Here is a 24830-nt window from a genome sequence, read left to right as displayed (position 1 = left end):
CAAGTTGTCAAAGGTACATATTTTCATTTTTATGTCTAAAATAACAAACAGAATCTTCTTTATATATAGTATTTTTAAAAGACACACACACACACAAACACAAATACATGCAGGTAGACTCAAACACACAAATAGTAATACCTACAAGAATTTTTTTTTCCTGTTTCACAAATAAGGAAACTCGGATCCTAGAAGCTAAATTAGTTTACTCAAGGTCTAAAATAGACTTAAAAAATCAGCATATTAAACAGTTTTCTTACTTTTCTTCTGTTCCCTATCTTTAGGAAACGTACCATGACTTAACTGTCTCCAAAGCAGATTCATTGTTCCTCCTGCCACCCCACGCTCCCACTCACACCCCCAACCCTACTCCTAAAATTGGATCTAACCCTCACTGTCTACAGTACCCAAGATCCACGCAGAGTGATGGAGGACTGAGCTATGGAGCCACACAGCAGGCCTCAAGAGTGAAAGACGACCAAGCCCAGCAGGGCCCCACAGCCCCCAGCTGGCCAAAGAGACCATAAAATGGCTTGCAGGTTGACTCTTAATCTAGCCAAGATTGACCAAGAAGCCAGCCTCTTGCAGGGCGCGGGTAGGTCAAATGGTCCATAAATCACCCTCCTTAAAGCTCAATCAGCAAATGATATCCTCAGTTTTTCTTCAGCAGACCAAGAGCTTTGGAGTCACTCCTGACAAGAAGAGAAAGTATTCCAAGGAAGCATGACCATTCCTCCTCACTCCAGCCTGCTTTCCATGTCCTCTTTCTCCCAATCTCCCTACTTGGTCTCAGGATGTCCATCAAAAACGGGGCAGCCTGGGAAATATGGTTGAAAAACAATTAATAGCAAGAATAACAGCTTGCACTGGGTTTTTAACGTGTTAGCTCATTTAATCCTGAAACTGTCTTGGGAGGCCTGTACTATTATTAACTCTGCTTTACAGAAGATGAAATGAAGCACAGAGCCATTGAGTAATTTCCTCAAGGTCACACAGTAAAAAGGCGATGCTCTCAGCTGCAATTTTTTGTGCCTTTGCCTTCCCTGGGCTGCTCCTTCCACCCTAAACTTGGTGCTCAGTGCCCTCCCTCCTCCTCTGCTGTTCGAACTTGGATTCTAGAATGCCTCTGCTGCTGTGAATTTACATTGTAAACCGTGTTGCTTCCCTCGGGGTATTTGCTCAACCAGTCTCATTTATTATTGTGGAGTGAAAAACTTTGTATCCTTTTAGTGATAAACCAACACTAAACAGGCATAAACAAATATGTGGAAGACACTGGAGGAACCCACAGCCTTCCTGGTGCTCCTGGATTCTAACAGCCTGCTTGTCCTGCCTTTGATATGAACAACAGAGGGTGCTGTGGAGCTGTGGCCTCCAACAGAATGTCGTGGCCCTCTCTCCCCTGCCTCCCAGGATGGGGTCCTCCAATGAGAATCTATACCCAAAGCTAAGTTCCCTGTTTCTCCACCTATGCAGTCCTCCTTCCCTGACCCTGGGACCACCTGACAGACCTATCTCAACCCTGTTTCTAAGAACAATTCTGACCTGCGTTCATTGGGATATGAGGAGGGTCCCCCAACACTGGAAGCCTCAATTCTCCTTGCAAGTCCAATTCTGACCTCTCAACCCATTTCTCAGATTGAGAGGCTGAGACCAGGTCAGCCTTCAATCCTGTATTCTTGGTGAAGGTCTGGAACACTGCCTTCCCCCATGGTTCAGCCCTGCCCTGGACCACCACCACTCCTGGTGCTTACCAAATAACCCAAGTGTGCCTGGGGTTTTGCCCTGAACCCTGTGCATGGGGCCCCTCTCTCTGCTGAGGGACCCCCCTGGTGCTGCTACCCTCCACTTTGGACTTTGAAGGATGATCTAGTGTGAATTTCTTAGCCCTGTACTGTAATCTTTGTTGGGTCCTCAACACGGTCTACCATGATGCCAGCTGTGATTATAGAGCCCTTCTGATACCATGTGAGTCCAGATGTGAAAAGCATAGGACCCAATACTGAGAAAATTCAATAGGCACAGAGCCACCTACAAGGGATATGCTCAAAGAATCCAGTCCTCAGTTCCTCGCCTACCTCTTATAGCTTCACAAATAGTGCAAGTTGATAGTTAGAGAATTACGTGATGAAGTCTTCATCATGGAGTATTGTAAGGGCATTCCACCTCCTTCCTGGACTTCCTTCTAACACTGGCAGACTCCTTTGTACATCCCCAACCCTAGTTAGTGTAGCTCCTGATCTTGCCTTCTCCTGTGTTTCTCCAACACGGACTACAGCCAACCAAGGATCCCCAACCAGCTGGAGATAAGGCCTTCACTACGCACTTCTTCCCTTGAAAGGCTGGACACAGTATCCCCCAAAGGCAGGGCCTCCTCCACCTGAGACAGTCTGATAAACCTAAAACAAGCAGTTGTTTAATTAGGACCTTAATAGAAAGGCCAGCTGTGTTTTTAATAGGTCATTTGAATTAGTGACTCTCTATTAGTGGCAAATTAAGAAACGTTAGAGAGATGTTTCATCCTGGAGGAAGCTGACAGACTAGGAAATGGGCAGCGAGCAGGAGGATCAACCTTTGTAAAGTTCTCCCATAAAATTCCAAATATGAGGACAATTATTAAGGGTAACAGGCCTATGTTTTCCTCTCCCCATTTTCCCAGCACTCACACATGCCACTCCGTATATATGACAGAGCCCTCCTCCTCTCTCTCCCTCTGCCTGGGACTGTACCTCCCATACCAGCACAGCATACGGTTTGCAGGGTCTGTAACATGGATGTCCCTTAAAGGTTTTTCCAACTCAGAGTGTCTTTGGTTCCATGAGATTCAACCTCTTGTTTTGGCCCGTTGCTCAATATATGGACCATGACTCAGAAAAGGAAAGAAATATAAAAAGGATGTGGCTGCTGCCAAATGGTATTTTGTTTGAAAGTCTGAGACTCTTCTATGACAATGCAGAAAGGCCATGAAACCTCTCCAAGCAAAACCATTCCCAAGGTTGATCATCCCTGCCCACATTCCCCCAGTACCTCTCAGGCTTCTGGCTGCCATTTTTGTGACTTATTCTCCTGCTTCCTGGCTGCCTAATGTGTGCTCTCCCCTGGTTTCACCTGTGTAGAAATATGTCTCAGGGGTTGGCTATGAGTAGGTAGCTAATTTGCCACAACCCACCCACACCCGCTTAGGAATGATTCTGGATTCCACTTCATTAGGAAAGACAGACCTGATGCTTTGTGATTCCAATCAATCAAGTGTTCTTTTTCAACAATGGGGCTATTATGAGTGTTACTACTCACTGACAAGATGGAATTAAGGTATGTGAGTACTGTGGACAGCAGGTGTGATGGGTTTGGTCATGTAAGCTGAGATGACATAGGTTTTAAAGAAAATGTACATACTTTCATTTATGTGCTAGACAATCAAGATGTTTCCATTCTCTGAAAATATGTCCCCTGTTCCCCTCCTACCTCATTCTGGCATCACATAGCAGGCAATAGTGTGGTCACAAGGGGCACTGGTGGATTGATACAAATTGCAGGTGAAATTTCTCTTTGTATTTTTAATACTCACATTTCATCCTTGACGATTCATTAATTTAGATCCATTGGTTGGGCTTAATGATGCATTCTAAGTGGGGGAAAAATAACAGTGGTGGTAATGAGTAATGATATTGACTAAATGTATATCCCTCTCTAGAGATAAACATGTGAAAATGAATACATGAAAAGGAGTACCCACACTGATATAGCTACACAGAACCAAATTATCATGTTTCACTGAATTGAAGTGTAAGCTACATCATTATTTTATGTTCTGCTAAAAAATAAAAGAAACAAAACTTTCCAATTAAACTATGACATGCCATTGAATATAAGATACATTCCAATTTCAGAAGCATTAAAAGATGAAGAAAATGGCTACCTTAGAATAAACTATGATACTAAAAGTCACACTCAATGCTATCTAACTATAAATGGTAGTTATCAATGTATCCAAAAGTTTTGTTTTAAGGAAGGGGCTCCTAATGTGAATCTGTAAGTTAAACAAATAACTTCTAATTAATAAAGTAGTATCAGCAATTTTACTTAGTGCTTTAAGAGACTGATGGCGAAGCTCAAAGTCTTCAAGATCTGTAAATACACAGATACTCCAATCCAAGAGAGTATGGTTTACTCAAAAAAGTCTCAAGGAGAATGGAAAGAGATTTTAATGCCAATTGTTCCCTGTTGTGATTCTGCTACTGATTAGCTGGGTGGCCCTGTGCCCATCCCATAAGTATTCTGGGCTTTGACTTCCATACCTGTAAAATGAATGAGGTAAAATGGACTAGAATCTCATTTCTAACTCATTTGTCATTTCACAGTTCTCACATTTTACGAATCTATGATCCTGAGTTCATGTGGTCCCATCTTGATGGGTTCAAATGTCAAGTTGAAATACATCCAATATGAAGCATTCTCTTGAAGGGTATATTCCGCTGACCTTCAGTTTTAGCAGAATGCTCCAAATTTATCGAATGAAGAAATGAATGAAGTATGCTCTGTTGATCCTCTTTGCCCGCAGATCCTGAGTACTGAGCTACGGTATTTGTCTCTGCATAACTGGTGAGGACATGGACCCTCCAGGGCTGAGACTAAAAGGGGAAGGCTTACCTCAGCTGCCCTTGATTTCCCCTTCAATGAAGACATCCTCATCCTCAAAGCATCTCTTATCTAAAGAAGCAACGACAGTAAGAAGTACCGCACAGATGTTGGAAGAAACGACAGAATGACCAGGGCTCAGATGCCTGTCCTGAAACTTTAAGACCAGTAACCCTGGCAGAAGCAATTTCAGAGGACTTAGCATAGTGACTGGCAAGTAACAAGATTTGGATAAAAGCTAGCATGTAGTTATAATTAGATTTCGGATTTGGTATTAACATTAAAATTGTGATTATGATTTCCATTCTTTTCACCAGCAATACTCCTCCTGTTGACTTGATAAAGAGCCTCCTGTTGACTTGATAAAGAGCAAGAAATGACAGAATATTGGTTTTGTTTTGTTTTTTTTTCCTTTTCACAGCTGATTCCTCAAACCATCCTCACAAACTCAACTCCCCTGGACTATACTCTCCAATCAAAACTGCTTCATCCTCCTGCTTCCCCCAGCCTCATAAAAATCATTGATAAGGAGGAAGCAAATTCAAATTACCTTGTGATCCATAATGGTTCCAAACAGCAGGATGAAAAAACCCTGTGGCAAAATTCAACAGACTCATGAGGGATGGTTTTTCGAAAAATATCTCAGCTGTTATTTTTATACCACTCTTCTAGATACCTCCTAGGGCAGTTATTGGACATTAGAAACTTCAGTTTCCACTAATGCAGATAATAATGCACTGATGGGTGTTCCTTTGAGTCTGCCCCCACCCTTGGAAGAGGATCATCGCCTGCACAGGAATGTGCAGGAGGGTTATTGATATTTATTGAATGACTACAGATGTAGGACAGTTTTCAGCCTTATGCAGTTATGTTACTTTCTTCCCAAATATAGAGGTAGCTGTTTTTACTCATGATGACAGTAACATGTGACAGAAACTTGTAATTCAAAATCACAATCATGGAAGGTGTCTTAAGAAAATGAAGCTTATATTCTAGTCTACTTTGAGTTGGAGTTAAAAGTCAGTAAATAGACAGCCAAGGCCTCTAAGCTGGTGGAGAAAAAAAAAACATTTCTACATAAAAGCAGAGATTTATGAGGCTAGGGTCTTTTCACAATCAATCTAAGGAGAGTTCATGGTGAAGAAACACTCATCAGATTAAAATTTTAGATGTTAAGTCACAGGGAGAGCTTGTTGAGAAAAGAGAAATGTATATAACTAGAAACATTTGGGTATTTTTCTGTCAAGAAGAGGGAAACACAAATGAACTGAAAAAGAAATACACAGCAAAATTTCCTGGGGTTTAATTAAGTTGCAAAGTAAGGAAGGATGAGATCATTACTCACCAGAGTAACTTCAAGAGTGGGGAAATTTATCAAAAGTCCCAGAGTCTTTGATTTAAAAAAAAAAAAAAAAAAATCCCTCATGTCAAAGATTTCACTGTAAAGCAATGCAACAGAAAGAGTAGAATAAGTGTGCTCCTTAGTTATTATAGAATTATGAGTAAGATATATAATTGATCTGAGTTGGCATTTCTTTAAAGGCTGCTTTCTATTTTGTATCATGCTTTTAAACAGAATAATACTGACATGTTAATAGGAATACTTTGCTGTTTAATTGGTTATATTATTTAAAACAGTAGTGGGGAAAAATTGTACTGCAAAGAACCAAATAGTAAACATTTTAGGCTTTCCAGGCCATACAGTCTTTGCTGTGACTACTCAAGTTTGCTGTTGTAACTCAAAAGCAGTCAAAGGAAAACTGTAAACAAATGAGCATGACTGGCTACCAGTAAAACCGTACTTACGAAAACAGCCTGCAGGCCATAGTTTGCCAACTTCTGATTAAAAGCATAATCAAGAAAATGGACTCATCAAATTTTCTATTACTTGTGGGTATGAAAAGCAATCTGGTCAATGATAGCCTCCCAAAAGTGTAAGCTTAGTAGCCAAGAGACAGTAAAACAACTTTGAGGGGAACAATCTTGCCAAACCCAGTATGTTGGAGTAGGAAAAGACAATAGAGATCATTCTAGATGCCTATCTTTATTTTACAGATGAGAAAGTTGAAGCCCAGAGAAAAGTGTCATTCCCAAGATCAGGTAACATATGGCAAGATCTGTTTCTAGAAACAGATAACTGTTAGCTGGGTGACCCTGTGCCCATCCCATAAGTATTCTGGGCTTTGATTCCGTACCTGTAAAATGAATGGGTTGGACCAGAATCTCATTTCTAAATCATTTCTCATTTCACAGCTCTCACATTTTATGAATGTGACTAGCAGGGAAGGGGTATGAGAACTCCTGACTGGCTAACACCCAAAGTGAGTGGCAAGGCCCATCTTTTCAAAATATAGAAAGTGGTTGTTATTTCACTGAATTCCCAAACCACTGGAGAAAGGATAAAAAATGTACCTGTTTTCAGGCATAACATGTAGCTTCACATATCCTTGACCAAACAATAGTCCTCTATAAGTGAAGGTTGGCTTCTTCTAAGATTGAAACTTTAGTAGGGATACGGGTGGATCAGTGAGGAAAGAAGGAAGGAGATTTCCACCCAACTACCCTGGTCAGCTAAATTCAATTTAACAATCAACAGTCAGAGATGCCATAGCCAAATAATCCTAAGATATAAAAGGAAGTGGAGAGAACATTTTGTGTTCTATAATTTCAGATCATAGTCATTTTTTATGGTGTAGCCAGAGTAACACAGAAATCTCTCTCTTGGAACTTACCTGGAAAGCATTGAGCAAGGCAAAAATTATATGGAATGTCAAGGAAGTGCCTTCTATTAGAGTGGCTATTCCAAAACCCCAGGTTAGTCCCAGCAGTGGGGTGAGGATGGCAACATTTTTGCTGATCCTCATAATTATGGCCACATCCTGAGACTTGGAACTGCCAATAGAGGGCCTCTGAGTGTTGACGGCAACAACCAAAACCACAATGAGATTCACAGCCACAATGACCAACGCCGGGATGGCAAATGCTAAAAGGGCTTTGGTATTGTCCCAGTTAAGCCAACAGGCCTCGAGTCTCATGTAGCCATTCCCTGGCTCTGTGATAGCAACTGTGGTGACAGCAATGATCAATGGGCACCCATAGCCAATGGCAAAGCCAATGACCATCATTCGGGACTTCATCATCCTACGGAAAATGACCAATATTCCATAAATGATAAGCAGTGCTTTGAAGAGCATCCAGAAAAACAGAGAGAGGTAGAAAAAGTGGCTGAAAAATGTCACTGCAACACACACGTTGTAGTCCTGGGCCTTAATGTTAAAGTTAGAGCCTATGATAAACCACACATTGGCAGTCAGAAGGGACACTGCTATATTCACAATGCACACGTGACGCATGTATGATATCTCCGTCACAACCACCCGGGACCACACCGTGGCTTCAATGATCAGGCAAAGAACCAAGCTTAGGATTGAGATGCTGAGCCCAATGCAGGTGATATAGTCCAGAACTTTGTCAGTCATTGATTTGGGGGACATTAGAATGGAAAAAGACATCACTGTACTGGTGTAGTTACAGCGGCATTTCACTTCGTTCTTGATATCCAATATCATTTGGCATGCTTTCTCATCCCATCTCCTTTTCTCGGAGTGCCAGCCAACACACTGGGCTCTGGCATTGCGGCTTTTATTGATCTTTTCAAAGGTGAGTAAGATTTCTTGCAACCTTTCTGGTAAAATCACTGATAGGACCAGACCATTTACCGGTCTGGGAAGACTCACATTTTGCAAGTGGGCTTCTCTCAGGATAGCTCCCAAGGTTGGGAAAGCTATGCTAATGGCTCGGGATGCATTTGGCCACAGCTTCTTTAGCTCTTGCCTGGGAATCTGTACCATTCCTAAGATATCTTCTGTGGTATTGTTTGTGCTCATGGAGAAACTGAGGCTCTTCTCTGAGGTATTATGGTTGATGTGAAACCCTTTTGTCTGAATGAAGAGTTCATTCACAATGTTCTCAGATTTATTGTGGATGTGGAGGTGCCTGGCAAACAAATTCACTGACTGCAAAAAATCCGAGCTGGCATTTTTGTTGGGAATGAAAGCCCAATTTGAAATGGCTGCCGTGTCCAGGATGTGGTTGGCCACTTCACTATAGCTCTGCAATGGAGAAAGGTGAACATTATACTAAGGATTTACACACTGTTGTACAAAGTTGATTTCTAAAACCTGAAAGTTCTAAAGATCAAGTTACCCAATCTTATTTGGCAGATTTCTCTTCAAATTCCCTGTGTATTAGAATCCCACATTAGTAAGGCCACACAGAAAGAAGAAAAGTAAAATAATGCAAAAAAAAGAAAAAAAAATCACAACTAAGGTTTACCTGCTTTATTATTGCACCCAGGGCAGCATCTTCAGACTGCAGTGTGTGTAGAACTCAAGTTTCCCATTAGATTTTAATGATTGTTTAATGGAGGAGAGTGGAGGTATGTTCTCTGGTCATCCAAGCTTGATAAAGACTGCACACCCTGTCCCTATCTCCCCCTGCCTTACAAAGAATTCCAAAGTTCATTAGGACATGAAACGCTCTGACAAATTGTGCCGTACAGAAACCTGCTTAATTTTGTTTAACTCAGATTTTCCTACAACTGATGTGCTACAGATCTCCCTTTTAAAAACGGAATCTCCATTAACATTTCTCAGAACGGTTATGTTCTACAGCAGTGGTCCTCAACCTTTTTGACACCAGGGACTAGCTTCATGAAAGACAATTTTTCCATGGACTCTGGGTGGCGGAGGTGGGGATGGTTTAAGAATGAAGCTGTTCCACCTTAGATCACCAGACATTAGATTTTCCTAAGGAGCACACAACCTACCTCCATCTCATAGGCAGCTCACAATAGAGTCCCTGCTTCTTTGAGAATCTAATGCTGCAGCTGATCCAACAGGAGGCAGAGCTCAGGCTGTAATGTTCGCTCACCCTCCGCTCACCTCCTGCTGTGCAGCCCAGATCCTAAGAGGCCACAGCCCAGTACCAATCCACTGCCCGGGTATTGGGGACCCCTGTTCTAAAGAATATAGTTTTAGAAAGGTACACTCCATCTTACTCACTGCCATCACTAGACTATGTGACATTTTCTTGAAAATGTGAAGTGTGTACAAAGATAGGTATTCAAAATGTTTTAACTTCTTGAAAACTTCCATAAATTAGAATGAATCAATATCCCAAACCGAAGTGAAATGCCTGCTGTTGCTGTGATGGTTGCTGTCACTGTAGTGTTTGCCCTGGAAAGTACATTTGAAAGTATTCAAATGAAAATTTTAAGAGAAACATCATTTTTTAATTATTAACAGAGAATACCTTCATTTTCTCTCGAGTAACATCATCAGACAAGTCTGTAGAAATATTTTGTAATAACTCCACTATAAATGCAATGTTTCCAGATGTCATTTCTGATGATTTCACAACATCAATGATGCAGGCATAATCAAGGGGGCAGTTCTTACGGATTCCTTGAGCCACACTCTCAATGGTCTCAGGAGCTCGAAAGTCTAGAATGTGCAGAGGTATAGATGCTGCTGCTACAGAAAGGCGAGATGCACCAGTTGAGTCCTGTTTAAAACAAAAGTAGTTTCATTAAAAAATGATTAAGTACTTACCATGTGTCAGACTAAAGGAGCTAAAACACAAACAATCTACATGGGGAAGGCAGATGAAGAAGTAGAGTCCTAAAAAGTGGATTTGATGCAGAGCGGGGTGGAGAGGATACAGTGGGGTCAGAAAGAGGCAGAGGATTTCGCTTGAATTAGCAGGGAACAGGATATTGACCTTTACTATTGGAATTTGCTTTCAGGGCATTGATTTTTAACTCAAGCATTATAACACGATAATTTTCTACAGAGAAGGGACAGAAGAGCCACATGGAATTTTGTGGGGGAGTGGATTTGGGAGGTTGGCAGGTCAAACACAGAACGCTAAGTAAGGAATTACAATTTTGGACTTTAGAGTTTACTAGTTAGAAGAGGTGATTTGCTCATTTTCTGATTCTTTTACCTAGACTCACTCAGAATGTGACTTTGAATAAGGAAAAGCAATGATTTACTTCCTTTCATTCACTTTTGAGTGTGACCATAGTTGCAAGGACTTCCGTGTGATTACCTATCACACACTTCTGTGTGATAACCATGGCGAAATCCCATCTCTGCTAAAAATACAAAAATTACCTAAGTGACAGAGAAGCCAGCTGCAATCCCCTTGTAAAACCACTGTTAAAATTTTAGAAAATGCAGAGATCCATGTGCTTCCATGGGACTGCAGGGGAGGTAGAAGATAACAGTTGCTACATGGAAGGATACAAAAGAGATTTTAACTTTAACTGGATGTGTATGCATTCAATTTCTGTTCCTCTAGATAGAGCACACATCTCTCCTCTCTTTTGGTCAAGAGATTGAAAGTATTAAAAAGAGATATCAAGGCCCGGCACAGTGGCTTACGCCTGTAATCTCAGCACTTTGGGAGTACCAGGTGGGCAAATCACGAGATCAAGAGACGGAGACCATCCTGGCCAACGTGGTGAAATCCCATCTCTGCTAAAAATACAAAAATTAGCTGGACGTGGTGGCAGGTGCCTGTAGTCCCATCTCCTCAGGAGGCTGAGGCAGGAGAATCGCTTGAACCCAGGACGCGGAGGCTGCAGTGAGCTGAGATTGCACCACTGCACTCCAGCCTGGAGGCAGAGCAAGACTCCATTTCAAAAACAAAAAAAGAGTTATCAAAATAAATTTGATTCTAGACACATTTAGTTGATTAACTGATTATCACAAGAGGCATACAAACCCACCATTAGAGCTGAAACGTAACCTCTAAGCAATCATATGCACCATAGTGTAAATGAGTTTCATATCTTTGTTTTTTTATTGTTGTTGTTTTTTGTTTTTTTTAAGAAAAGAGTCTTAGTGGTAGAAATAGAGAGTATGTGGAGAGGAGGGAGAGTACCTGAAAGTTTGGGTAAGGAAAGAAAGTCAAGAAACAAATTTAACCCACTCTGTAGATTTTTCTAAATTTAACCCACTCGGTAGGTTTTGCAGATCTGAGACTTTTGTCATGCTGAACAGATCACACTAAAATGCCTCACTTTCTCCTGGGGATTGACTTCTGTCACCAATAACTTTTGAATGCATCACCTTAAAGAGTTTTTCCACAGAAAGACTTGTACATGTTTCGGTTGATTTTTGCCACTTTTTTTGATTACATGTAAATCCTATTTCTCCACGAAAGTCCTTAGCACAGGGCTGGCTGCAGTTGGAAGAAGAGATGCAAGGTCCATAGCATTTCTCTAAAAAAAAAAAAGAGAGAGAGAGAGACAGGAGCCCAGTTAGGATTTCCATACTCTGACACGTGCATCAAATTCATTCTAGAGATTTTTGGATTGCTTCCTGGAGGAAGTGACGTTGAACTGGGTCCACGGCAATGAGTAAGAGCTGCCAGGTAGATTGTGAAGCCGGTGTCCAGGCAGAGTGAACAGCACATGGAAAGGGGAATTTCACATCACTCAGAAAGACTAGTCCAGAGCACCTGAAGGGGGAGTGGCAAGAGATGAGGGTGGGAAGGAAAGCAGGGGTTAACTCACGCAGGGCCTTGAATGCTGTGCTAATGTGGGAGTTAACCAGAAGACATGATTGGACTTGTTTTTGAAAGATAATTGATGATAAGATAGAGCAGGAGTCCATAAACTTTTATGTCAAGGAACACGTGAATGGAGTTGCCAGATAAAATATGGGAATCCCAGTTAAATATCAATTTTATTTTCACACACAGTTGATTCTCCTTATCCACAGGAGTTACATTCTATAAAGTCACCATGAACACTAAGTGTTCTGAACAATCGCTCCCAGCGTAATATAAGATTAGGGTCCTACAAGCTTCTGCTTACAGCATTTTCATCAACGAATCAATATATGACCTCTTTAATGTGTGTTTCTATATAAAGATACCTTATTTAATATATATTGTTGATTCATTAGCATTGACCTCATGGCCAATAGCACTGTAGCTCATACCTGAACAAAGCTTATCTAACATATGCATTTTCTCCATAAGACACATTCCAGCCTTTTCTGGCTTAGGAATGCTAGGCAGCGCTTCAGCAGTATGTTTGGGGGCTATTTTAAACAGCAAAATCACCAAGAAAAAGCACAAAATGCAAAACAAAACAAACAAAAAAAAAACCTGTGATGTTGTATAGACTAGGAAAGAACAGTTGTTTATAGTAGGAGAGCTAGAACAAGAAGGTAAAACATCACCTTGTCCAGCTCCTGCTGAAAACATATGCACTGGACAACTCAATTTTTTGCTGCTCTCTGCATGTCTGTGAATGACCACAAAAGCACTGCGAGTATTGATTTAGGGATTACAGATGAATTTCAGCATTAGGCAAATTTGCAAATATAGAATCTGCAAATAATAAATGACTGTAAATGCTCAGATAAACAACAAATAAGTTTTCAGTGTCTGTATGATCCATGCACTATTATTCATTATTTATCTGCAATTCAAATTTAATCAGGTATTCTATATTTTTATTTGCTAAATATGGTAACTCTAGCCAGAGAGCAAATATTTTCAGCTTTGCAGGCCATATGGGTCTTAGTCACAACTACTCAACCCTGCCTTTGTAGTGTGACAGCAGCCAAAGACAATATGTAAATGAATGGGTATGGCTATGTTCCGATAAAACTTTATTTACCAAAACTAGTGGCAGGCCAAATTTTGCCCATGGGTCACAGTGAAGTCACTTTGGATAGGAAGAATGAGCCTGTTGAAATATTCTCAGGAGAACTGCCTTAAGATAGCAGCTGGGGAATGGAAAGTAAATGATGCTGAGAGCTATTAGGGTGTTCAAATCAATAAAATGAGGTGACCAGTTACATGCGAGTCACCTTTTGTGGCTTGGACAGCTCTGTGATGACTGCATTCACTGGGAAAGGGAACAAACTTTGCCAAACCTTGTTTGCAAAATTTGCATCAAACCTTGCTTGCAAAGTTTGCATCAGTTTTTGCAAGTTCATTAACCAGAATAGTTCTCAGTTTCTTCTTCCATATAGATTGAATATGATGCCATAATGTTGTTATAAATATGGATTGAGACAGCATCTTGTACAACACTTAGATCCGAGTTGTCTTAAATACCCGGTAAATGTTAGCTACCTTTCTCTCTGCTTTCCTTTCTCACCCACAAATAAGGATGTATTTGCCACCTGGCCATGATTGTGCAGAATCCAGTTACTCCCCACTATGTGAGTGAGAACAACATGACTTCACTGAAGTACTATTAGTGATTACCCCCTTAGTTTACTTCTCACTTCTTGAGAGTGGCCAGTCTCATCACCCATGATGTCCATCTTACAGTGCTTTAATAGACTTCTCAGCACCAGAGTGTTGCATACATTTAAGCACCCTGAAAATCTCTTTGAACGAAGGAAGGAATAATTTTGTCCTCTTTCCTTTTCTGCTTCCTGTTAACTCATTACTTTGAACAGATTTCTCTTTGGGATTTGGAGATGTGCACTTCTCTACTATTCTACAGCATATGTGAATATTTGATAACTCCCTTCATTGACTGTGCCACTGGTAGTGGTATAAATGTAAGAAAATCTATGAATACTGGTAAGCATAGAGAACTTACTGGAGATTGCTATTCAGTTGGAAAGCCTGTGGTCTGGGGACAAGTTTGCAACACCAGTGCCCTTCCTTTATTCTTCCCTGTCTTCAAATGGATGAAGACTGTTCTATAGCCACATACCTTGGATCCTTCCAGTCTTGGGTTTCCCTTCAGGGCTTTGAAGTTTATCTCCAGCCTGAAAAATATAAATTCCCAAAGGTCCTCTTTACGGTGGGGCTCTGCTCCCTCATCTCAGCTGAGAGGCTCCATGTGAATATGAAAAGAAAATGCGTTCAGGACTAGAAAGAAAACTGCAGCAGATCCACGTGCTGGTATTGTGGGAACTTGCTGAAGGAAACGTGGGTGAGAGCACAGGGAGAATGCACTGCCCTCCGATGAGGGATAGAACCTTGACGGTGGCCTTTCTAGGTGAAGTTAGTAAAGATGATACATCTTTCAAGAAGTTTAAGCATCCAGGGAGAACAGAACACACATGAGAATTAAACCACTAATCTGTTCTCTGCCTGTATTAACTGTAAGGATGAAATGAAGTTAATGTGGTCCAGCAGACACTGTAGATCCTTAGAAGACAGAAATGAACAGATACTAGGAATAATCACTAGATCACAATAATAGAATCACAAATCTCTTATATCCATGAAGATCTATAAATAATATCTTTAAAAACTTCATCTTATAGATAAGGAAATTGGGACTCAGAAAAGTGAAACAACTTATGCAACTACTGGGGAACAAAATTAAGATCTGAATCTCCATTGCTCAACTGCCAGGCGAGTACTTTCTTCTCTCAGCAGCAGTCTATATACATTCTATCTACACTTCCCATTGCAAAGTGATTATTCTACTGTACTTTCGCTCTCCAGGCAAGTCCCTGCCACCTCTCAGCTTTTCTTTGTTCCCTTTTTTAGAAAGTTACTATCAGCAAGAGTAAAGTTGTAACCATTTGAAAATGTGTTTAAAATGGCATCTTATTTATCAGAAGTCTTGCCATCGAGGGCAACTGAGAGATTTCTCTTCAGATCACATAGGAATAGTTCAAACTTACTTTTAGGTGAATCTTGGATCTATAGTGGGAACATTCTGTGGACAGAAACAACATTAAGCAGCAAATCATGGTTGCCTGGGACTTCATTTTCATACATGAGGATCTTTACCTGCAATAGAGAAAGAAGGCATATCCAACTGAAGGTGATACCTTCACGCAACTAATAATACTTATCAGGCTAACCAACTCCTTAGTGAACCCGCTGGATATTCTGAGATAGTCACACCAAAGCAGCCGGCCCTGGAAAAGCACACCAATATCTATTTTCAAGCCAGCTAAAATGTATGAAAAAAATTAATTTCTCTCAACTGTTAACTTTTCTACAGAAGAAGATAGAATGATGGAAGAACCAGGAAGGATGTAGTTTCACCAAAGCATCATTCCTTATTATTTAATTAACAAGTTTACATAATAGTCATATTTATCAAGAATATCTATTTGCCAATAACTGTTCTGTGCACTGTCTTTTATAAACTCATTTAATCCTATGATGTAAGATGCTATTACTATCTTCGTTTTATCACTGGGGAAAGTAAGGGACAAAGAGTTGAGCAACTATGAGCCCAACATCACTCTGATAAAAAGTGGTAGAGCCACAAGTTCAACCCAGATGGTCCAGCTGGACAGCCATTCTTCATCTCTATAACAGGATTTCTCTGTGATGGTGCTATTGACATTCTGGGTTGGATAGTTCTCTGCTGTTGGGGGCTGTCCTGTGAATTGTAGGATGGTTAGCAGCATCCCTGGCCTCTATCCAACAGATGCCAGTAGCACTCACTACACCCCCTCAATTGTTGTCAAATGTGCCCTTGGAGGAAAAATCTCCCACAGTTGAGAACCACTGTCCTATAGTGTACTGTCCATCTAGGAATACGGAGACAAGTAACTTAAAGTGAAATTAATAAGCCTAATTGTCTGCTACCAGAGCAAGCTCTGAGACTCCCTCTTAGCAATGGATAAACTATTTATACAGATAAACTAGATGCACAGGAAGATAACTCTCTATTATTTTGCTATATCTCTGTTTCTTGCCTTTTTCCTGAGAGTTCTACCTTTCAAGGCCAAATCTCCAAAAAAAAATCCTTACAATAGTTGAGATTTATCAACATCATCATGATCATTACTATGACACCTTCATATAGGATAGTGGCAATTCAGACCACTTATTGGTAATAAAGTTCCTTAAAATGATATTCCTGGAAATCCAGATGCAGCAAAATAAAAAGATCATTGGTTTTAGAATCAGCAAGAGCTATACTATAATCTTGTGTCTGCTATGGATGAACTAGCCTGTTTTTTCATCCATTTCATAAAATGTAGATGATCATTCATTCTATCAACCAACATTTATCAAGTGTCACTCATTTGCTAGAAATTGTACCAGATGCTGAGCATACAGAAATAAAAGATACTGTTTTTCCTGTAAAAGATGTTCAGTGGGTAACATAGACAAGTCAAACCAACAGTGAGAAAAGAGATCACGTACACATCGCATTCCGTGAACACAGCCAAGCAAAGACTCTCCTCAGCAAACATAAATTCCCTTATGATCCAGTAGAGATGACCTAGGCCCTGATCCAGCTAGGTCCATAAGGCAATCGGTGACCAGGGAGCAGACAGAACTGACTGATTTGACATCAGACCCTTTCTGGGTAGCGTCAAGCATAAGATGGACTTTCATGAGTCCAGTGAGCCTTCAGCTGAGATGACAAGCCACAGGCACTTACAGAAATGCTTCCAAATTATCTTTGAGTTTAAAGTTTCTAACCAATGAACAGAGGGGAAAGTATGTTTATTTACAACATCATCTGGTAGAGCAAGTCTGAGCGAGGGAAAGAGAACATGGCAGCATGACAGGCAAGGTGTGGTAATGGATTTGATAGGGGTTGGGATTATGAATGCAGAATTGATGATCTTACAGTGTGGGTAGAAAGAAGTCACCATGTAGGCCGTAAATTGATGAATGGGCACACTAAGCAATTTGCAATATGAATATTGTCTAGGATAGATGCTTAACTGATCATCACTAAAGAAAGTACCAGAAGAACCAGTATAAATTGTTTTAAAAATATCCATATGTTTCACATAGACGACTTTGGCTTTCAAAATTTTTTGACAGGCCGGACACGGCTGCTCAAGCCTGTAATCCCAGCACTTTGGGAGGACGAGGCGGGCAGATCACAAGGTCAGGAGATTGAGACCACCCTGGCTAACATGGTGAAACTCCACCTCTACTAAAAATACAAAAAATTAGCCAAGTGTAATGGCCGGTGCCTGTAGTCCCAGCTACTCTGAAGGCTGAGGCAGAAGAATCACTGAAACCCTGGAGACGGAGGTTGCAGTGAGCTGAGATCGCACCACTGCACTCCAGCCTGGGTGGCAGAGGGAGACTCCATCTCAAAAAAGAAAAAAAACTTGACAATAACACAATAAAAAACAGATCTCAAATCTCATATTATGACTTACTATGCACAGCCATACATAGGTATGTATCTATGCATGTATATCAGTGTCTATACATAAAACCAAAAAAAGTAATTTTTATATTTACAAATTTTATGTAAAATAGTTATCCTTGCTACCTACAAGTAAGAACTCTGATACGTCCAATAGTTTTATCTTATATTCTTCTCCATTCTATTTGACATTCTCTCAAATACTAGTTGTCACCCACTAAGTTTAATTCACAAGCCTCTAATGGATTGTAACCTGCAGTTTGAAAAACAGACTATAAGATTCATTTTGATTATCAAGCTGAAGACTGTTCACTTCTCTCATTAAAGTGATCACTTTAATCCTTTCTCTTCGCTAGTCTTCACGATTATACTGAAGTCTCCTTCACAGGGTACATGTGTCAAGGAGAAAAGAAACCTATTCTCAGGGCCAAATAATAGGACCAATGCTGAAGGCAAACCCAATTCCTCTCCACATTTCAGATCATGGTTGGAAATGTGCGCTAAAATGGATGACGACGAGATGAAGGGAGGCATTTATAAAGAATAGCATGTGCTGCCGGGGGCTGTGGCTCACCCCTGTAATCCCAGCACTTTGGGAGGCTGATGCAGACGGATTATCTGAGGTCAGGAGTTCGAGACCAGCCTGGTCAACATGGGGAAACCCCATCTCTACTAAGAATACAAAAATTAGCCGGGCATGGTGGTGGGTACCTGTAATCCCAGCTACTCGGGAGGTAGGAGAATTGCTTGAACCCGGGAGGAGGAGGTTGCAGTGAGCCGAGGTCACGTCATTGCACTCCATCCTGGGTGACAAGAGCGAAACTCTGTCTCAAAAAAAAAAAAAAAAAAAAAAAAAGAGAGGGAGAGAATAGCACCTGCTGGCTGAGGCTTCAGGAGAAGGGTCATGTTTACTGTCTCTTACCTTTAATATAGGAGTTGTGCTTAAAGCTACCCTTGTTGAAAGAAAGTCAGACATTTGGCATAATGATGTGATGTCATTTGTGAAGTCTAAAAATGTCTCTCCAACTAGTGCTAGGCCTCCAGCTGCACACAGCTCCTGAATGTGTTCAGGGAGTAAAGGATCCAACAGCTATGACATTTTCTGTAAATCATTCTTTGTGGAACAATATTGAATAATGATGTATTTCATATATGTATATAAAAACAATTTTACTAGCATAAAATATATATGTAATATGAAATCATAAACATGACCATAAAATACACGAATTTGAACTAAGCACAATTGGCTGGAGGGTTTTGATTAATTAATTTGCTACTTGATCATTCACGTTACTATAGTCTGGCATATGTAACTATATACCATTTGGGATGGTAATTTATATAGCAAATTTTCTTCAGTTATTACAAATGTTGGGGGATAATATTCAGTGACACTACCCAAGAGGAATCATAGCATTTTTATTTTAGCCCAGTTTGATTGGCAGGGATGGATTAGATAGACGTTTTCAGGTTGGCCCTAATTTGGTTGGTTCTCTTCTCACCAGAAAGAGTTGAATGGGATCCCTCCTGTCAGAATTCAAATGTAGCTGAGGCCAAAAGTCAGAGTCCTCTGCAGAGAAGAGCTTAAGGACTCTGAGAATGAAGAATTTAAAAATGTCTAAAAAGGTTTGGCAGCATAATTTATCCTCCTAATTCATCCTTGGTTGATATTCTATAGAACGTAATGGAGGAAACACACGTCCTTACATCTACCACTGATAAAGACTTAATAATTAAAGTGAATCGGAGTTTTTCAACATTCCAAACTGAAAAGTTTCAGTAAATACAAATATAGTATCTCTCCAGCACCTAGCACATGTCTATATGTAGTGAGTAGTCTCCCGAAAGGATGAGGGAAATAAAAGAACAAGCATGCAAAACCTAAATATTAAATTAAATGTAACAAGAACAGTGAGAACTATCCAGATGGATATAAGCAAACCATGGCCAATACCTAAGGAAGAAGCTTCCATACAGGAGCCTTATGGGGCTAACTCACCCAGGTGAGGGACATGCCAGTTCCTGGTAAAGAGTGGGGAGCCAATGCTAGATCCTATCCTACGTGGAGAATCCAGACTTGTTCTAAGCATATACTCCTTAAATTACTTTTGTTCCATTTATTGACTTCTGGTTCTACATTGTGTTCAGGTTATCAACAAAATTGTGTATTCTCTTTGTGTGTGTGTGTATGTTTCATTATGCAATAAGTATTGTGGGTTTTTTTATACCTTATGTTCTAGGGTACATGTGCACAACGTGCAGGTTCATTACATATGCATACATGTGCCATGTTGGTGTGCTGCACCCATTAACTCATCATTTACATTAGGTATATCTTCTAATGCTATCCCTCCCCACTCCCCCAACCCCACAACAGGCCCTGGTGTGTGATGTTCCCCTTCCTGTGTCCAAGTGATCTCATTGTTCAATTCCCACCTATGAGTGAGAACATGCGGTGTTTGGTTTTCTGTTCTTGTGATAGTTTGCTGAGAATGATGGTTTCCAGCTGCATCCATGTCCCTATAAAGGACATGAACTCATCCTTTTTTATGGCTGCATAGTATTCCATGGTATATATGTGCCACATTTTCTTAATCCAGTCTGTCATTGATGGACATTTGGGTTGGTTCCAAGTCTTTGCTATTGTGAATAGTACCGCAATAAACATACATGTGCATGTGTCTTTATAGCAGCATGATTTAGAATCCTTTGGGTATATACCCAGTAGTGGGATGGCTGGGTCATATGGTACATCTAGCTCTAGATCCTTGAGGAATCGCCATACTGTTTTCCATAATGGTTGAACTAGTTTACAATCCCACCAACAGTGTAAAAGTGTTCCTATTTCTCCACATCCTCTCCAACACCTGTTGTTTCCTGACTTTTTAATGATTGCCATTCTAACTGGTGTGAGATGGTATCTCATTGTGGTTTTGATTTGCATTTCTCTGATGGCGAGTGATGATGAGCATTTTTTCATGTGTCTGTTGGCTGTATGAATGTCTTCTTTTGAGAAATGTCTGTTCATATCCTTTGCCCACTTTTTGATGGGGTTGTTTGTTTTTTTCTTGTATATTTGTTTGAGTTCTTTGTAGATTCTGGATATTAGCCCTTTGTCAGATGAGTAGATTGCAAAAATTTTCTCCCATTCTGTAGGTTGCCTGTTCACTCTGATGGTAGTTTCTTTTGCTGTGCAGAAGCTCTTTAGTTTAATTAGATCCCATTTGTCAATTTGGGCTTTTGTTGCCATTGCTTTTGGTGTTTTAGACATGAAGTCCTTGCCCATGCCTATGTCCTGAATGGTACTACCTAGGTTTTCTTCTAGGGTTTTTATGGTATTAGGTCTAACATTTAAGTCTCTAATCCATCTTGAATTAATCTTCGTATAAGGAGTAAGGAAAGGATCCAGTTTCAGCTTTCTACTTATGGCTAGCCAATATCGGCTATTATTCACTTGATAATCAGAAATTCTAGGCCAGGCGCAGTGGCTCACCCCTGTAATCCCAACACCTTGGGAGGCCAAGGTGGGTGGATCACCTGAGGTCAGGAGTTCGAAATCAGCCTGAACAACATGGTGAAACCCCGTCTCTACTAAATACAAAAAAATTAGCCGGGCATGGTGGTGCATACCTATAACCCCAGCTACTTGGAAGGCTGAAGCAAGAGAATCGAATCGCTTGAATCTGGGAGGCAGAGGTTGCAGTGAGCTGAGATTGCGCCATTGCACTCCAGCCTGGGCAACAAGAGTGAAACTCTGCCTCAAAAAAAATAAAATAAAATAAAATAAATAGATAATCAGAAATGCTCTGGGGACTTTCAAGCTGCAATTCCATCACAATATGTTATCTTGGAGGGAAACACATTAATCTATCCAGACTTAGGCTTCACATGTATTTGCTTGGCATCTACCTAATGCCCGTCCCTGTGCTAATACATTCATGGGAGCTCTTTAAGTCATTCACAGCAAAGCTTGGGTGACCAAAAGAAAGAGATCAGTTTCAGAAACGAAGAATCAAAAAGTGAAAGAGAAAACAAGAAGCAAAAGAACTCTTGCCTGAGGTTATCTGTGGCAAGAAGGTAAATAAAGAGTTATCAGTTATTTATAAATTCCCTCCAATTTCTATACTAGTCACTCGATAAGGGCAGCTCCACATCTCTTTCCCAAGGTATTTGCAAGATGACTTATTTCAGAGATAAATGCAACTAAGCCACCTAGAATGGCAGCTTCTCAGGACCTGCAAAAGTCATGTCCCAGGTTCCTTCTCCTCCACTTCCATAACCCGCCTCTTTCTGTGCATGATTATAAAAGTGTTAATTACCCACTACCATCCACCTTTGTTTTTCACACAGTACTAAAAAGCAATTCAAGCCTGCTGAATGGAGGCCAGGCTCCCTGCTCTAACATGTTCATCACAAAGAAAAAGATAACATTTGCTGGTCATTACAAAGAAAATAACATTTGCTGGCCTCAGAGACTTACAGGAAAATGCAGCTAGACCTGATTGTCCCAGGGGGGATGTGTCTAAGAATCTACCTCTCCATCAAGTTTACAGTAATCAGCAACTTTCACACTGCTGCCGAAATTCTAATCACAATGGGTCAACAGAGCACAACAATTTGTGCTCTTTGCCCCAGAGCCTCAGAGAAATTAGGCCACACCTAGTGAAATAGACCAAAAAAAAAAGGTCAGGTTGTCATTAGTCAGAATGTAAACACCTGATGTTTCTCTATCCTCAGCACCCAGCAGAAGACACAGAATAGACACTCGGTAAACGTTTGTTGGATAAGTGAATGAATTGGGAAATGGTCCCTGCCGAGTGACATCAGCATCTGAAGCATCTGAAGTTTTTGCTTTATAATCATGAGGCATCTTTTCTATCTCAGAGGGGCAGGTGAGCATATTTGCAACTCTAGATAATTTGGGAACCTGGTGTCTTAAGTAGAAACGCTCCTAGATGCCAGTCCGACTGTGGACCTCCTCTTTACTGTACTGCCTGGAGCCTTATGTGAAAAAGACTTGAGCAGGAAATAATGCCATGCCAGGTTAGGGATGTCCACCATGGGCACAAGAGAGTGTCATAACAATGCATGTGTCTCTTTCCACACTGTCTCCACAAGTCAGAACTAATTAAACCCTGTTTCTCTGGACAGACCCAGATGACCCCAGCTGTTCTGAAACACCTTCTCCTATTTGTCTCATCTTCCTTGTACCTGGAGCAGATTTTCTGAATGAGTTGGAATTTAAAACTGCAGTGAGTCTGCCTGGGTACTGGAGCTCCTTTCTGAAACATGCTAGATGGAATTGTAGGGGATGACTCACACAGACTGAGTACTCCCTACCCGTCTGAACACGCTGAGTGCGGCCTGACATCGAGACTCCCAAAGAAAATGTTAAAAGGTCAGCCGGGAACTGTAAGCGTAGTCAGTTAGGAAGGAATGCCTTGGAAGGTGTGATCTCGCAGACCTATTCATGCAAAACACCCTAAGGTGAGTGGCCAAGAATATTTGTGAATCAAGGACATACTTTCCCAAAGGGTTCCTCTCCCTGGAACTGTACCACAAGGTAAGAGGGAGCGCCTATTCTCACTTGTTTGCCAGTCTTCAAGGTGGCAACTTGCCTCATACTCCCAGGCCAGACCATTGTCTGATGAGAACAACCAATTCAAAGAGATTAACTAGAGGGCAAGGAACCTAAGAGTTAAGTGACCCACATTTTGGGGTGTGTGTGTGTGTGCGTGTGTTGTTCCCCTAATTCTAAAACTGTTTCCTCTGCTCCAGTAGTATAATTAGAACTCTGATTATAACATCAGATGGATAAATGAGTTGTTTATGTGTTTAAGACCCAATATCTCTGCCCTCAATAGTAGAATCTATTTAGTTACCCTTAGCAGTTCTCCCTTGCCATGGACAAAATGCTTCACATAGAGCCTTGTGGGAAAGCAAGATAGAAAAGAACTATTAAAATCAGAAACATCTCATCTCTGGCTATTTTAGATGGCTTCCAGCCAATCTGTTGGTAGCCCAGTATCTCTTCTAAAAATTGGAATCTGGATTTAGATTCTGATAGGTTTCAAGAATCACATAATTTCAGAGTTGGAAGACATCCAGATATCTCACCAACTATCTTGATACTTATAAAATGTTAAAGAAATTGATAGGCCCGGCAATTGCCTCTGCTCCACGAAGAAAGCTCATGGAGTGCTGACACTGAAAAAAAAAAAAGCAAAAACAAACAAACAGCACCTAATGATGTAACACTTTAGAGCGCTCACAACTGTCTTCAGAGTATAAGGAATATAGAGTTTCAAGTGGTATAGAATTGGCCACTTGAAACAAGGGAAGTTGCAAAACGTGTTGGCAGGAACTGGAGAAATATTTTTTAAAATTGATACAATGACAGCTTTGTCAGGCTCACTAAAAGAAGAAACTAATAAAGAATGCTTTTAAAACAACATCCAGCTTTACATTCAGTCTAAAAGACAGGTATTGAAATGCATCAAGTAAGGGGACAATGCAGGGACAGTGAGTTCATTTACCTGACAGGATACTTTGCATTTTCACTCCTAGGAGTGAGCCATTAAAGCCTGACAAATGACTCTTAAAGAAAAACAAACATAAAGGCAGCTTAGGAAATACTCCAACCTTGAGCTAGCCAATTTCTAAATCATGTTACGGAAGTTTCTGGAAGAATCGAGCATTCCAGAAAATACCATCATAAATCACACATTTCCCCCTTCTGGAATATGTGCAAAAACAAGCTTTTCTTCAACAGGAAAGTCGTATTGGTGTGGGACATCTACTCACGGCATCCAGGAAGCAGATCTAGCAGCCCTGAGGTGGAGAATCACCCGGCAGGAAGGCCAGCGCTCAGCTCCCCAGCATGCTGCCCCACCATCACGTGGCACCTCCCACAGTCCCTGGTCAGTGGCTGTGATCTGTCTTCTCCATTTTTGAAATGGAAGTCCAAGGGACCCAGTGAGAACTCACTGCCTGTTGAGAGAAGCCGATCTGAGAACTGTAAAGTTGCCCACAGTTTCAAGGCTTGTGCAAGTCT

General features: G+C 40.8%; 1 protein-coding gene across 2 annotated transcripts; it reads right to left on the bottom strand.

The window, feature by feature from the left end:
- Positions 1 to 24830, bottom strand: LOC108512428 (adhesion G protein-coupled receptor F4). 2 transcript variants are annotated; one of them, XM_017847699.1, is made up of 10 exons: positions 24581 to 24830; positions 15318 to 15426; positions 14393 to 14447; positions 11775 to 11926; positions 9952 to 10203; positions 7371 to 8750; positions 5189 to 5230; positions 4651 to 4710; positions 3569 to 3625; positions 1 to 817 (listed from the first exon to the last, which is right to left on the bottom strand). In XM_017847699.1, exons 2-9 carry the CDS (start codon positions 15408 to 15410, stop codon positions 3572 to 3574), a joined length of 2088 nt encoding a protein of 695 aa, XP_017703188.1. In that variant the 5' UTR covers positions 15411 to 15426; positions 24581 to 24830; the 3' UTR covers positions 1 to 817; positions 3569 to 3571. The 2 variants fall into 2 exon arrangements, with proteins under 2 accessions (XP_017703188.1, XP_017703189.1); XM_017847700.1 differs by having other exon boundaries at positions 99 to 817; positions 24669 to 24822.

This window comes from Rhinopithecus bieti, unplaced genomic scaffold, assembly GCF_001698545.2.
Source record: "Rhinopithecus bieti isolate Rb0 unplaced genomic scaffold, ASM169854v2 scaffold_28517, whole genome shotgun sequence".
NCBI lineage: Eukaryota > Metazoa > Chordata > Mammalia > Primates > Cercopithecidae > Rhinopithecus > Rhinopithecus bieti.
Note: the sequence above shows the minus strand (reverse complement) of the source record. Positions and strands in the feature narration are given on the sequence as shown.

Excerpts from the sequence above, each read along its gene's own strand:
- LOC108512428 (XM_017847699.1), bottom strand. The coding sequence starts at position 15,410 with ATGAAAATGAAGTCCCAGGCAACCATGATTTGCTGCTTAATGTTGTTT. Across the intron at positions 5,231-7,370 it reads CCTTGCTCAATGCTTTCCAG|GGTTTTTTCATCCTGCTGTT; the intron begins GTAAGTTCCAAG and ends ATTTTGCCACAG. Across the intron at positions 4,711-5,188 it reads GAACCATTATGGATCACAAG|ATAAGAGATGCTTTGAGGAT; the intron begins GTAATTTGAATT and ends TTGCTTCTTTAG.